The sequence below is a fragment of the Somniosus microcephalus genome, chromosome 12, assembly GCF_052327205.1.
Source record: "Somniosus microcephalus isolate GS21.2 chromosome 12, FLI_Smic_1.0, whole genome shotgun sequence".
Lineage (NCBI taxonomy): Eukaryota > Metazoa > Chordata > Chondrichthyes > Squaliformes > Somniosidae > Somniosus > Somniosus microcephalus.
In genome coordinates this window covers 104,117,223-104,132,504 of record NC_140998.1, presented here as the reverse complement: position 1 = coordinate 104,132,504, position 15,282 = coordinate 104,117,223, and the positions used below count along the sequence as shown (strand labels likewise).

Sequence of the window (15,282 nt, the reverse complement as noted above, 5' to 3'; positions counted from 1 at the left end):
CTCATGGCACCAAATTGGCTGTGGCAAATTGCGACCAGGATTGTGAAAAACCACAGGGAGACATAGGTTAGCAGAGTGGGCAGAAAAGTTAACTTTACGTAAAAGTGTGTAAAGCAATAAAACATATTCACATCAAGTACTTTTGCTGCCCTTAAGATGTACCTCTTAAACCAAGGCCCATCTGCTTGTTCCAGTAGTTCAGGTGAATGTTAAAGATCCTATGGCACGATTTGAAGAATGGGGAACTCCTTTGGTGTTCTGAACAACATACTTCCCTGAACCAATACCATAAAAAAAATTAACTAGGAATTCATTACTGTTTGTGGGAACTTACCGTGCACAAAATCGCTGCGGAATACTGCCATATTAGAAGTCGCTGCACTTCAAAATAATTAGTTTCACGTGAAGTACTTTGGAACAATTCATGAAGATGTGATAAGCGTCTGTATATATGCAAATCTCTTTCTAATGACAGTTATCATATAATTTAAATAAATGGTACCATTTTAAAGGCTGTATGAAAATGATCTTTCATTGTATAAATAATAAGATTGATGTGATAAAAATAATAACTTCCGGGAAGTTATGTCATCACTTCCTGTGAACTATGAACTGTGTACATACCTCACTTCCTGTCATGTGTCACTTCCTGTTGGACTGGTATAAATACTGGTCTGTTCAGTATTGTAAGAGGCTTCTACCAGAGGCATGGTAAAGACCTCTCTTGTATATAGTGTGTTTATAAGTTACTTAAAGCTTACTTTAAAGTTACTTGATGGTAAGCCTCCTTTTTCTTACATCAATTTAAGTAACTTAGTATTTACACTCACGAATACTAGACCTTCGGACAAACTCGGAATTAAGGATCCAGGGAACCACCCATCATGGAGAAAATCCTTAGACCTATTCGTCTGGACTTGGACCCGAATGCACCAGCAGCTGGCAGGGTATGGAAGCATTGGTACCGTACTTTTGAGAATTTTCTGGATGAATGTGAAGCGGATGCTCCTGCTAGATTGAAGATACTTATCAATTATGTGACCCCAAAAGTGTTCGAATATGTTGATGAATGGGATAATTACGATGAGGTGATTCGGGCACTTAAGAAACTGTATGCCAAGACCCCAAATGAGGTCTATGCTAGACATCTACTGGCCACAGCCCGACAAGGGCCAGGGGAATCAATTGACGAATTCCTGCAAGAACTTCGCAGGCTCAGCGTAGATTGTAACTTTCAGGCAGCCTCAGCTGAGCTGTACCGCCAAGAAATGATTCGTGATGCTTTCATCTGCGGGATTGCCTCTCCATTTATACGCCAGCGTCTACTAGAAAGTAAAACACTTGAGCTACAAAAAGCTTTTGACCTAGCTTGTTCACTGGATTTGGCAAAGAGAAATGCAGACCTCTATCAGCTGCCCAGATCTCGATCTGCTGCTGTAGCTGCAACCAGACAATTCAAGCGGTCTCAGGTGAACCCTATCATGGGGGAATCTAATTCTGATAATTCTGATGAAGAAGAGGAGGACGACCCCACTTTAGCAGCCTCTTGGCAATCTAGGAAGGAATGCTTCTTTTGTGGAGATGCTTTTCACCCTAGGAAAATCTGCCCTGCTCGCAATGCAATCTGCAGTTATTGCGGGAAAAAAGGACACTTTGCTAAAGTTTGCCTATCAAGGGCCTCTACGAGGGCCAATCCAGCTAAGGCCTACCGAACTGCCCCAATTAGGGCCTATCAAGATGCTCCAGCTAGGACCTATCAAGCTTCCTCTCGAGCTCTCTCCCGAAGAAGCACACCGAGAGTTTTAGCCACTCTCTGTGCAACGACACCAATTACAGCTGCTTGCCCACAGAACCTGTCTCATGCTGCCACAAAAATTTCAATTAAAGGGCATACCTTAGATGCCTTAATTGACTCAGGAAGTACTGATAGTTTCATTAAGGAACAGATTGTTGCGAAATTGAAACTACATGTCTTCCCATCGGACCAGGCAATTGCGATGGCCCAGTCATCACTTAATACCAGAATCTCCGGCTTTTGTGTTGTTGATATGACACTTCATGGTCGTATGTATCCCTCCACCCGACTTTCGGTGCTCAAGGACTTATGTAGTGATCTCCTCTTAGGACTGGACTTCCAAAAACAGCATAAGAAACTCACCATTGAGTTTGGTGGATCCAAACCCGGACTGACTATTTCTAATATACCGTCTAAATTACCATTTTGTGCATTATCAGCAGCTTCACTTGATGAACCCTCATTATTTGCCAGTATTCCGCCTCAATGCCAACCGATAATAACGAAATCGCGGCGCTTTAATCAGGAAGACCAATCTTTTATTGCGGCTGAAATCTCTCGACTTCTAGCAGAGGATATCATTGAACCATGTTCGTCGCCCTGGCGGGCTCAAGTCGTCATTGTCAAGAACCCTCTAAAACCTCACAAACAGCGACTATGCATCGATTATTCGCAAACCATCAATCAATATACCGACTTGGACGCCTACCCATTGCCACGCATTGATGATATGGTTAATAAACTGGCCGAATACAAAGTGTTCTCAACTTACGATTTAAAAAGTGCCTATCATCAGTTACCCTTGAAGGTCTCAGATAAGCAGTACACAGCCTTTGAGGCTAATGGACGGCTGTACCAATTTCGTCGCCTCCCATTCGGGGTTACTAATGGAGTGGCTGTCTTTCAACGGGCAATGGATGGCCTGGTTAAGCAGGAAAACCTAAGGGACACTTTTCCCTATCTTGATAACATTACCATTGCAGGTCACGATCAACAGGAACACGACTCCAACCTCCAAAAATTTCGGGATGCCCTCCATCGCCGTAATTTGACCCTGAATGAATCCAAATCTGTTGAGTCGCAACCGACCATCAACATCCTTGGCTACTGCGTAGGCAATGGTATCATTAAGCCAGACCCAGAAAGACTTCGCCCGCTCCAAGAGCTCCCGTCACCTAAGAATCCGGCTTCTTTACGTCGGGCTCTCGGTCTGTTTGCATACTACGCTAAATGGATTCCTCATTTTTCGGACAAAATCCAACCCTTGCTGCATGCTAGATCATTTCCACTGGGAACAGCGGCTGTTGCAGCCTTTAACCTTCTCAAAAAACAGTTGGAGAAAGCGGCTCTTCACTCCATTGATGAGAATCTCCCTTTCGTGGTTGAATGTGATGCCTCGGAGGTGGCGATCTCGGCTACTCTGAATCAGGAAGGTCGTCCTGTAGCATTTATGTCCAGGACCTTACAAGGTGCCGAGCTACATTATCCTCCGGTTGAGAAAGAAGCCACAGCCATCATAGAGGCAGTACGGAAGTGGAACCATTTTCTAGCTCGCCAGCACTTTACATTGATCACGGACCAACGATCAGTCGCCTTCATGCTCGATAATCGAAAACGAACCAAAATTAAGAATAATAAAATACAACTTTGGAGGATGGAACTGGCCTCTTTTGGTTATACCATTCTCTATCGGCCTGGCAAGGAGAATGTGGCCCCGGACACCCTCACATGGGCATTCTGCTCCACTATGTCATCCTCCACCCTCATGGATGTCCACAATGGTTTGTGCCATCCTGGCGTTACGCGCATGCTACATTTCGTACGATCACGGAATCTCCCTTTTTCCACTGGAGATGTAAAGAAAATATGCTCAGAATGCCGGCTTTGTGCGGAATTAAAACCTCAGTTCTTCCGCCCCTCAGATGGTATACTCATACATGCAACCCAACCGATGCAACGACTTAGCATCGATTTTAAGGGCCCAGTGCCCTCTTCAACTCGGAACACATATTTGCTCGCCATGATCGACGAATATTCACGTTTTCCATTTGCCTTCCCCTGCTCCAATATGCTGGCGTCCACAGTAATCTGCTGCCTTGAGCAGGTATTTTCTCTCTGTGGCATGCCGGCTTATATTCACTCAGATCGGGGTCCATCCTTTATGTCGAGGGAACTCAAGGACTACCTCTCAGAACGGGGAATTGCTACAAGCAAAACAACACCATACCATCCCATCGGAAATGGGCAGGTAGAGAGGTATAACGGTATCATCTGGAATTCCGTACGTCTTGCTTTAAGATCTCGGGGCCTACCAGACCAGCAATGGGAAACAGTGCTTCCGGATGCATTGCACTCTATACGGTCCCTGCTTTCTACAGCCACAAATACTACACCTCATGAGCGGTTCTTTGGATTCCAGCGTCGCTCATCTCATGGGACATCACTCCCGTCATGGCTAACTACTCCTGGACCTGTATTACTCCGAAGATACGTTCGGACGTCTAAAAATGACCCTCTTGTAGACGAGGTCGAACTAACCGATGCCAACCCCACCTATGCAAACATACGATATTCCGACGGCCGAGAATCTACCGTATCATTACGGGATCTGGCTCCCTGCCCACCAGGACCTAGTGGGACATCGGGTGATGGCATTTCACCAGGAAACTCTTGGGACCTATCGGGTACCCCTCTCCAGGATCCTGATCGGACACCAACTAGCTTGGTGCCGGTAGAACCCCGTGCTCAAGGTTGCGACCCTCCCAGTACCACGCATGAAAGTACTGGTCTGCCACAGACCAGCTCTGCACCTCCCTCTGAACAGAGGCAGTCTGACTTTGAACCTATTGGGGCTCGTACTCGAAGCCATGATCTCCCCGACCCTTCACAGGGCAATCCAGGCCACACGGACTCTGGCCAATGGCCAACCGCATGTAAGCGGACCAGCGACCCTCTACGACGGGAATCCAAACGGGTGCGACTCTTCCTTGTTCGGCGGCTGCGGACCAAAAGGTAGACCACAGCCTCCTAAACCTGCAGGAGGGAAGAATGTGATAAAAATAATAACTTCCGGGAAGTTATGTCATCACTTCCTGTGAACTGTGAACTGTGAACTATGAACTATGAACTGTGTACATACCTCACTTCCTGTCATGTGTCACTTCCTGTTGGACTGGTATAAATACTGGTCTGTTCAGTATTGTAAGAGGCTTCTACCAGAGGCATGGTAAAGACCTCTCTTGTATATAGTGTGTTTATAAGTTACTTAAAGCTTACTTTAAAGTTACTTGATGGTAAGCCTCCTTTTTCTTACATCAATTGATATATTTATACTGGTGATATTCGCAACCAGACCTTGGAATAAAGGTAATGCATGCGGTCAAAGTGGGGAACGATTTTAGAATGCACCCAGGATTGCTTCCTCGATCTGTGTGTTTCTGGTCCAATAGGGAATAGTCTTTGGCTCTTCTGTTCTACAGCATAGTTTCAAGAATTGTTTCCCCCCCCAAATCACCCCCCCCCCCCCCCAATCACCACCACCACCTCCACCCCCCCCCCAATCACCACCACCACCTCCACCCCCCCCCCAATCACCACCACCACCTCCACCCCCCAATCACCACCACCACCTCCCCCCCCCCCAAATCACCACCACCACCTCCCCCCAAATCACCACCACCACCTCTCCCCCCCCCCCCCCAAAATCACCACCACCACCACCTCCCCCCCCCCCCCCCCCAATCACCACCACCACCTCCCCCCCCCCCCCCAATCACCACCACCACCACCTCCACCCCCCCAAATCACCACCACCACCTCCCCCCCCCCCCAATCACCACCACCACCACCTCCCCCCCCCCCCCAATCACCACCTCCACCCCCCCCAAATCACCACCACCACCTCCCCCCAAATCACCACCACCACCTCCCCCCCCCAATCACCACCACCACCTCCCCACCAATGAGACAGACCAATTCATGTTTCCATTTTGATTTTGTAGCCAATTTCAGTGTGTTACTGAGTTTAAAGTGATATAGGATGCTAGCTTAGTATTGATCGGTTGTGCCATGGATAATTTGTTTGACAGAATCTATAGTTGGGTGTATGGTAAGGTTCTTTGTGCCAGAGGAAGGTGGGTTCTGCCTGTAGCTATAACTATGATTGGTCAGGTTGAAGTGAATGGATTGCTCATTTTATGTAGTCTAAGGAGAGTCCAACAGTAATTTGGCACAGTATCTAATCGTCTAGTTCACCTCCTGAACAAAACTCAAGATACTTATCTGATATCTTTTACTGCTTTTGTGATCTGTAAGAACAAAGTCCAATAGTTCCTGTACACTCAACTTTCTATAATATAAAGCAATGCGTTAAGTGTTATGCAGTTTTTTGGATGGATACAAAAACCTATAACTTTCTGGTAACTTAAATGTATAGGTGTCAATGAAAAGAATTTGCTACCAGAAATATCAAAATAAAAATTGACAATTTTATTAGTGATTTTAAATAATTTGTTGGTACTTACAGGACCTGATGTATACACACTTAACCCATGATTATTTAAATACTTGTAATGTTTTACTAAAATTGTACACCATTCAGATAATTTCTCTAATGGAAGGCATACAAAGTAGTAAGAAGCTGTTGATATATCAGTATTTGTACTGCCTTGACTTGGGAAATCCCAAGATCAAATCTTGACTAAGGACAGGGCACAAACCTCAGGTGTTTGCTTATGGTGCCCTTGTGCGATGTACAAGTGGATCCAGTACTGATATTAAACATTCTACTTAATAGCTTCTTTCCTCCCATCCCTTCAGAGTTTGAACTATTGTTTGAAGTGTTCGATGCTGTATCAAGGTACCTTGTGTGAACTTTGGTACAGCTAACTCTGTAATAAGCTGTAAATTTGAAGCGTGGTTCAAGTTGACGTGGATGTGTTGAATCAGATTTTCTCTCTTCGTATTATCTCACTATGTATTTGTTAAGCCTTTTGCTCTATCCCAGTAGCTTCATTAACTCTGCACTCCCCCTCTAATCTTAAACCAAGGCTGTCCCCATTTCCCTGCCATATTAGTTTAAATCCTCCTCCAATGCTTTATGAATATGTTTCTAGCCCCTGCAAGGACATTGGTGCGGCTTCAGTTCAGGTAAAGGTTGTCCTTTCTGTAAAGCCTTACCTTGTTCCAGAAATCCTTCCAATGCCCCAAGAATGTGAACCCTTCCCTTCTGCACCAGCCCTGCGACATGTGTCTTCCTCTCTGGCATTTTACATATCCTGGAGATTACCACCTTTTGAGGTCTTGTTTATCAATCTAGTGCCTGACTCCTTAAATGCCTTCTGCAATACCTCAGATGGACTTCTATCTGTGTCTTTGGTTCCAATGTGGACCATGGCTTTTAGCTGCTCTCCCTCCCTAAGCAGAGGTTTTTCCACCTGTCCATGATGTTCTTCACCCTGGCACCAGAAAGGCAACTTATCATTCTGGACTCCTGGTCACAATTGCAACGAAGGCTACTTATACCCCTAACTATAGAATCCTAAACTACTACCACTCTCCTATTCCTGTAATCGACTAACCTCTCACCCCCTTGGTTAGTCCCTTGCTCCATGGTGCTGCAGTATTGCTCAGGACCACCCTCCTCTGAGCCTCTGTCATTATCCACCTCATACTTGTCCAACACCAAGTATCTATTGGACGGTTCCAGTAACCCAGGGGTCTCCTCACCTATGAGACCTACCTTCCTCTGCTGCCCCTGTGAATGGTCACCCACTTCTGTCGTCTTCTATATTATCCCTGTGTCATGAACCATCTAGCATCGCCTATTGGGTGACTACAATCTGGAGTCCAGAAATCCCTCATCTGATGCTGCCCAAACACACAGCTCCTGTTGTCCAGAGGCTCCATTTTCAGACACTGGAGTAGACCTTGTCTGTGCGACAGTGTAAAACGGGTGATAGCGAATCGGCTGCCCGTTTTACTTCTCTCCTCATTTTTATATCCATTGAAGTCAACGGGCTGCCGACTCGCCATCGCCCGTTTTACACTATCACACGGTCAGTCTACCCCACTTAATGCAAATGTTCTGCCCCTGGATATACCGAGGATCCATGGCTGCCCACACATCACATTCCATATATGTCATGAAGGTTCCCCGAACTGCCCTCCCTTTGTGCCTAGGTTACAAAATGTAGAAAGGGTGAGCCTGAACTCCCACTAGCACCAAGCTCTCAAACTCTCCCAAGATTTAAACTACTCTTACTCACTTCGCACAAGTATGAATTTTAGGGCAAAAAAAATCTTTTGTCCAACGGTGCCTCCAGACTGAACATACTCTTCTGGCCTAGCACATTTTCCACTGCCTTCTTGCAGCTCAAGAGCAAGCTCTCGCTACTCGGCTCAAATTTATACCGTCTTAAATTACACACGAGCTCAAATGCCACAGGAACGAAAAGCTGTAACTTGTGCCTTCAATAACATTCAAAGCACTGCTTCCAACCTTGTTTGTTCTAAAGTAATAATACCTATAACTTCATTTTGACACTTTTTTAAATAAAAAAAAAAATAAAAATAAAAAATTGAATACATTATTTTCTTTCACAGATTTAAGGTTGTGGGATCACAATGGCAACTTTTATAGAGTTCATCCAACAGAATGAAGATCGGGATGGAGTCCGGTTAAGCTGGAATGTTTGGCCTTCAAGTCGTTTAGAGGCAACCCGAATGGTTGTTCCTTTGGGTACCTTGTTTACACCATTAAAAGAACGGCCTGATTTACCTCCAATTCAATATGAACCTGTGCTTTGCAGTAGAGCAACCTGCCGTGCAGTCTTGAATCCATTATGGTAAGTCAGTGATGTAGATTTAAAGAAAATAGTACAAGATTAGCCAGCTAGTAGATACTTCGTACTGCAGCATGAATAGCAACTCTTTATCTGGCATTATATACTTTCTGTAAATTAAACACTTCACAAATTTTATTTTGGTGCAAAGGATTGAAATTCACATCTTGAAATGTGGAATTTCTTTAAAGATCCTTGCAATTCACATAAACAAAGATGAACAAGAAAAAAATTGCAAATGCTGGAAAACTGAAACAAAAACAAAAAATACTGGAAATACATAGGTCAGTCAGCACCTGTAGAGAGAAAGGACAAGTTAACATTTCGAGTGTGTACCCTTTGAGTGTAATGTTTCTATAAATTACAGTAACTGGGTATACATAAGCGTATAATTTTTGAGCCTTTAACGCACCTGAACATGGATGTTGCGGGTGAGTTGCTGATGATTTATAAGGTAAGTGGATAACATGGTGAGGCACTGAGCCATACGGACCGGAAAGGTGCCATGCTTGATCCCGATTCGTTGCTAGTGTTCTCATGCTAACGAGCTGAAACAGTGGCAAGTGTTCCCACTCCTTGTCACACTCGAGTTGGAAGTTTGCTTGTGTGAATGTTGTGTGATGGCCCTCATGGTAAATTGGTCTTTTGACACTTGCTGTCTTGCCTCACACCAGAAGAATTGGCAGTAGGATCAAATTTGGTGTGATGCTGTTTTTAGAGCTGTACCCTGTATGAGTCATTAAGGAGAGAAAATTGGAGCTGGCTGCTGAGGTGTCTGAAAAATAATTTAGGTTAAATTGGCTCCACTGTAATTATTTATTTCTGTTGCTATGCAATGAAGAGACAAATTGAGTAATGCACAGGCTTCTACACTATGGTAGAATAAGATATTAAGTGCTTTTTTCTAACTGATTTTTGTTTGTTTTTAGCCAAGTAGATTACAAAGCGAAACTGTGGGCTTGTAATTTCTGCTATCAGAGAAATCAGGTAAGATGCTCTTTGTGGATATTAGTACTGTGTTTTGCTACAGTGTGTGTTCAGATACTGTGTAGCATGAATATATTGTACAGGAAATGTTTATGTCATGAATCTAACCCATTAGGCAGGCATGGTAATGTCTTGAATTACTTGAAAAAAAATGCTTTCAGATTCATGTATTATTCAACCTTTGTATTGGAGAATACAGAGTGTACTGTATCTCACTGGGTCAAATACTCAAAAATGAGTGAAACAAGTAATTTTTATAAAAGGGAGGATAAGTGTGGCTTTTAGAATACCTATATTTTATGTATTTTCTTCTTTTAAAAACACAGTTTCCTCCTTCCTATTCTGGGATATCTGAGATGAACCAACCAGCGGAACTTTTACCACAGTTTTCCACAATTGAATACGTGGTCCAGGTAGGACTTTTGAACTACACTCAGTAGGACTTTAGGTAATTGTACTGTTACCAAATTACTAAATACCACTGAAGAAAAACTTTTGTCAGCGATGTAAACAGTTAAATTGCAGTGCTTTGCCTAAGTCTCTTGTTTCTGATGATTTAAGTTGTGCTTTCATTTTTGATTGCCCCATCTTCAGAAATTATGCAATATATCTGTTATTTTGGAATTTAAAAAAAATTCATTTATGGGATGTGGGCATCACTGGCAAGGCCAGCATTTATTGCCCATCCCTAATTGCCCTTGAGAAGGTGGTGGTGAGCTGCCTTCTTGAACCGCTGCAGTCCGTGTGGTGAAGGTACTCCCACAGTGCTGTTAGGTAGGGAGTTCCAGGATTTTGACCCAACGACGATGAAGGATCGGCGATATACTTCTGAGTCAGGATGGTGTGTGACTTGGAGGGGAACTTGCAGGTGATGGCGTTCCCATGCACCTGCTGCCCTTGTCTTTCTAGATGGAAGAGGTCGTGGGTTTGGGAGGTGCTGCCGAAGAAGCCTTGGCGAGTTGCTGCAGTGCATCTTGTAGATGGTACACAGGCAGCCACGGTGCGCTGGTGGTGGAGGGAGTGAATGTTTAAGGTGGCGGATGAGGTGCCAATCAAACGGGCTGCTTTGTCCTGCATGGTGTCGAGCTTCGAGTGTTGTTGGAGCTGCACTCATCCAGGCAAGTGGAGAGTATTCCATCACACGCCTTACTTGTGCCTTGTAGATGGTGGAAAGGCTTTGGGGAGTCAGGAGGTGAGACACTCGCCGCAGAATACCCAGCCTCTGACCTGCTCTTGTTGCCACAGTATTTATGTGGCTGGTCAATTAAGTAGAACTGTTTAAAAGGTCTTATCTATTTCAATTTAACTGAACTTTTCCATGCCAGCATCATACAAGTGGTCTGTGGTAATCCTGTTCAGATCAATTTGCTGTATAACTTTACACATTGGAGCTATAGAACTCAATCCCAGGCGGCAAAGCGAGCGGGTGGACCACCTGGGAGTGGTAGCAGGCAGGCTCAGCTAATTTTAATGGCTGGGCCTCATTAGCATGTCACTTGCTAACTTCCCAACCAAAGTGGCCAGGAAGGTGCTGTCCGGCCATTAAAATCCAGCGATCGGTCCCCGGCACAAAGCAAGTGATCCAGGAGGGGAATCCCGGTCGTGGGGGGAGGAAAACCGAGGGCAGGGGAGATTCCTTTTCCACCTGGCCCACAAGAAAACAGATTTTTTTTTAAGCTTGCCTTGCTGGGCCACTTTTGGCCCTGGCTGCTGTTCCCAGCCACCACTGCTCGGGCCTTGGGGAAAATAGCAGATTTGCACAGTTAAAAAGAATCTTGTTGTCTTGGGGCGGGTGTCCTTGCCGCCTGCAATTTAAAATTTTATGTCGGTCAGATAGGGGCGGGAAAGGAGTGGATAGGTCCTCCCTCAGTTTAACTGCCCGCAGGGGTTGTTATGGATTCCACTGTGGTCAATGTTATGTTCAAGGAGACGTACTAGAGTCTCTAGCAGCTGTTGGAGGCTAATGTGAAGACAAATGAAGGAGAGGCCGGAAAACATACATAAAAGAAATAAGAACCTGCAAGATGGAGCAAGGAACATGCTGTGTGGGAGGTGACAGTGTAAGGAGCTATCATAAAATACTACAGACAGCAGCAATACCACGTGAAATCCTAAGCCAAGGAAACAAAGATAGAAATGAGAACGGAGATCAAAAGAGACAGTTTCAGGTGCAGGTCTCGAGTAAAGGGCAAAGAAATAAAATTACAGGGTAAAAGAGAAAGTTCTTGAGGAAATTGAAGCAGTATAAAATACAGAGTAAGTTTGTTGTAGATTCAGCTTTCAGAAAATTCCAGGATTTTGATAATTGGTAAAGAATAGAAATTACATGTTAATTTACAGAGCTAATTGTAATGGTGATACTGGTGTAATCCAGGTTGGCCTAATTCATCTTGGAGTTCAGACTTTATAACTTTAATGCCCGCAAAATCATTGTGAAGTATTTATCTGGGAAGTGTTGAAGAAAGAAAAATTCCTATTTATTTAAAAAAATCTTTATGAAGCAGTTCAAATATAACTTGTCATATTTGTGGTTTCTAATTTTTTTATTTCACTTTATTAGACTGATTGTAACCTGTGTAATTTTGGCCCTGCATTATTTGATAGTTGAACGTACAGTAACCCACTTGATAACCATCAATAATGCCAAATGGAAAATTATTTCCATCTCACTTTAGAGTTGGAGGAACGCAAAGTTCTCGGAGGGTTGTAGGGCTGGAGGACACTGTGATTGTAAGTTATTGTACATGCATGGAGTTACAAGGCAACAATTCCGATCAGTCTTAATGATGTCATAAACTGGAAACCAAAGCTTGAGCAGTACACGAATGTCAGCAGAAAGCTGAAATTGATTTACTTCTTTAAATTTGCAGTTTATTTTTCAAAGTTAAATGACCGACTCTATAGGCTTTAATCTTACTGTTATGTTTTATGGTGCTTTCTGCTGTGCTAGGAGTGGCAAGGGTGAAATTAATTGCATTTGTTAGTGAACTGGAATCTTAAAGTTTATGCCATAATGTGTCTGGAGCATTCAGATTTTTATCACATTGCAGAAAATATACACAATTTATTATTTAAATCTTTTATTGACCAAAGCTTAATTTTTCTCTTCCACAGCGTGGCCCTCAAATGCCTTTAATTTTTCTTTACGTTGTGGATACTTGCATGGAAGATGAAGATCTGCAGGCCTTGAAAGAATCCATGCAAATGTCCTTGAGCCTTTTGCCACCTACAGCTTTGGTTGGTCTTATTACATTTGGCAGAATGGTGCAGGTTCATGAGCTTGGTTGTGAGGGTATTTCTAAGAGCTATGTCTTCAGAGGCACAAAAGACCTAACAGCAAAGCAGCTTCAGGTAGGCAGTAGTGTCAATGTGGAAAAACTTGCTATGTGCTATTGACTTGAAACGATTTTTTTACATGCAAAAAGCAATACATAGAAACAGAAGATAGGAGCAGGAGTAGGCCATTCGGTCGCTCGAGCCTGCTCCGCCATTTAATGAGATCATGGCTGATCATCCAAATTCAGTACCCTGTCCCTGCTTTCTCCCCATATCCCTTGATCCCTTTAGCCTTAAGAAATATATCCAACTCCTTCTTGAATATATTTAATGAATTGGCCTCAACCGCCTTTTGTGGTAGAGAATTCCACAGGTTCACCACTCTCTGGGTGAAGAAATTCTCCCTCATCTCTGTCCTAAAAGGCTTACTCCTTATCTTCAGACTGTGACCCCTGGTTCTGGACTCCCCCGCCATTGGGAACATCCTTTCTGCATCTAGTCTGTCTAGTCCTGTTAGAATTTTATAAGTTTCAATGAGATCCCCTTTCATTCTTCTAAACTCCAGTGAATATAAGCCCAATCGACCCAATCTCTCTCCATACGCCATTCCTGCCATCCCAGGTATCAGTCTGGTGAATCTTCGCTGCACCCCCTCCATGGCAAAAACATCCTTCCTCAGATAAGGCGACCAAAACTGCACACAATACTCAAGGTGTGGTCTCACCAAGGCCCTGTACAACTGCAGCAAGACATCTTTGCTTCTGTACTCGAATCCTCTCGCTATGAAGGCCAACATACCATTTGCCGCCTTAACCGCCTGCTGCACCTGCATGTTTACCTTCAGCGACTGGTGCACAAGGACACCCAGGTCTCATTGCACACTATACTGCATCTGCCCAATCACCCAACCTGTCCAAATCACACGAGTTTCTCGGCATCCTCCTCACAGCACACACGCCCACCCAGCTTTGTGTCGTCTGCAATACTTTCAAAATTAAACTTCCCCAAGATTTCTTTTAATGACAGAGAAACTGTCAGCACTCGCCGTTATACATTACTGTGTAAAACTGACAGCAACTTCTGGCGTCCGCACCTGCGCAGTTAAACGCGGAAATCTGGAGGTTGCTGTCAGTAATACCCTGCTCCTCCACAGGGTGCGCTGTTGCAGTCTTCGCAGATGCAATCAGCACAGAATCAGTGATTTGACATGAACTTCAAAGATAAACCCCGGCTTCTATTTTCTACTGCTAACTGTCTTCTTAAACCCCTCTCCCCTGTCTCCTCCACCCTCACCTCCGACAACAAGTGTGAGGAGCTCATGGACTTCTTTGTCTCTAAGATTGAGACCATCCGTTCAGCTGCCTCTGCCACTTCCCTTCCTTCCCCTAGCCCACTGGGCCAAACTTCCTCTAAGGTTCCCCTCTGCCCCAGCCCTGAACTCGCATCTTTCTCCAGTTTCTCTCCGATCTCCCCTCATGACCTCTCCGTGCTCATCTTGTCCATGAGACCCATTTCCTGCTCCCTTGACCCTATTCCCACCAAACTGATGACCACCAAACTTGCTTTTCTGGCTCCCATGTTAGCTGACATTGTTAACAGTTCTCTCTCCTCAGGTACTGTCCCCCTCTCCCTCAAATTTGCCATCATCACCCCTCTCAAAAAAAAAAAAAAAAAAAAAAAAAAAACCCTTGACCCCCTCCGTCCTTGCAAACTACCGCCCCATCTCCAACCTCCTTTTCCTCTCCAAAGTCCTTAAACGTGTTGTCGCCTCCCAAATTCGTGCCCATCTTTCCCGTAATTCCATGTTTGAATCCCTCCAAGCAGGTTTCCGCTCCTGTCACAGTACCGAAACGGCTCTCCTCAAAGTCACAAATGACATCCTTTGTGACTGTGACAAAGGTAAACTATCCCTCCTCATCCTTCTTGACTCGTCTGCAGCCTTTGAAACAGTTGACCACCCCATCCTTCTCCAATGCATCTCCACCTGCAACGGCTTCTCTTCCCGCTCCCGCACCTTTGCCTCTGGTGTCCCCCGAGGATCTATCCTTGACCCCCTCCTATTTCTTGTCCCTTGGCGACATCATCTGAAAACACAGCATCAGTTTTCACATATACGGTGACGACACCCAGCTCTACCTCACCACCACTTCTCTCAACCCCTCCACGGTCTCTAAATTGTCAGACTGCTTGTCCAACATCCAGTTCTGGATGAGCAGAAAATTTCTCCAATTAAATATTGGGAAGACCAAAGCCATTATTTTCGGTCCCCGCCACAAACTCCATTTCCTAGCCACTGACTCCATCCCTCTCCCTAACACCTGTCTGAGGCTGAACCACACTGTTCGCAACCTTGGTGTCATATTTGACCCTGAAATGAGCTTC

The 15,282-nt window shown here is 44.5% G+C and overlaps 1 protein-coding gene across 1 annotated transcript in view; it reads left to right on the top strand.

Annotated features, from left to right (window-relative positions):
• Positions 1 to 15,282, top strand: part of sec23a (Sec23 homolog A, coat complex II component) — a 107,039-nt gene that overhangs the window by 12,205 nt on the left and 79,552 nt on the right. Inside the window, exons 2-5 of the mRNA XM_086003358.1 lie at positions 8,399 to 8,640; positions 9,567 to 9,624; positions 9,951 to 10,037; positions 12,739 to 12,975. Coding sequence (XP_085859484.1) covers positions 8,420 to 8,640; positions 9,567 to 9,624; positions 9,951 to 10,037; positions 12,739 to 12,975 — 603 coding nt within the window. The 5' untranslated portion in view covers positions 8,399 to 8,419. The remainder of the gene's footprint in view (positions 1 to 8,398; positions 8,641 to 9,566; positions 9,625 to 9,950; positions 10,038 to 12,738; positions 12,976 to 15,282) is intronic.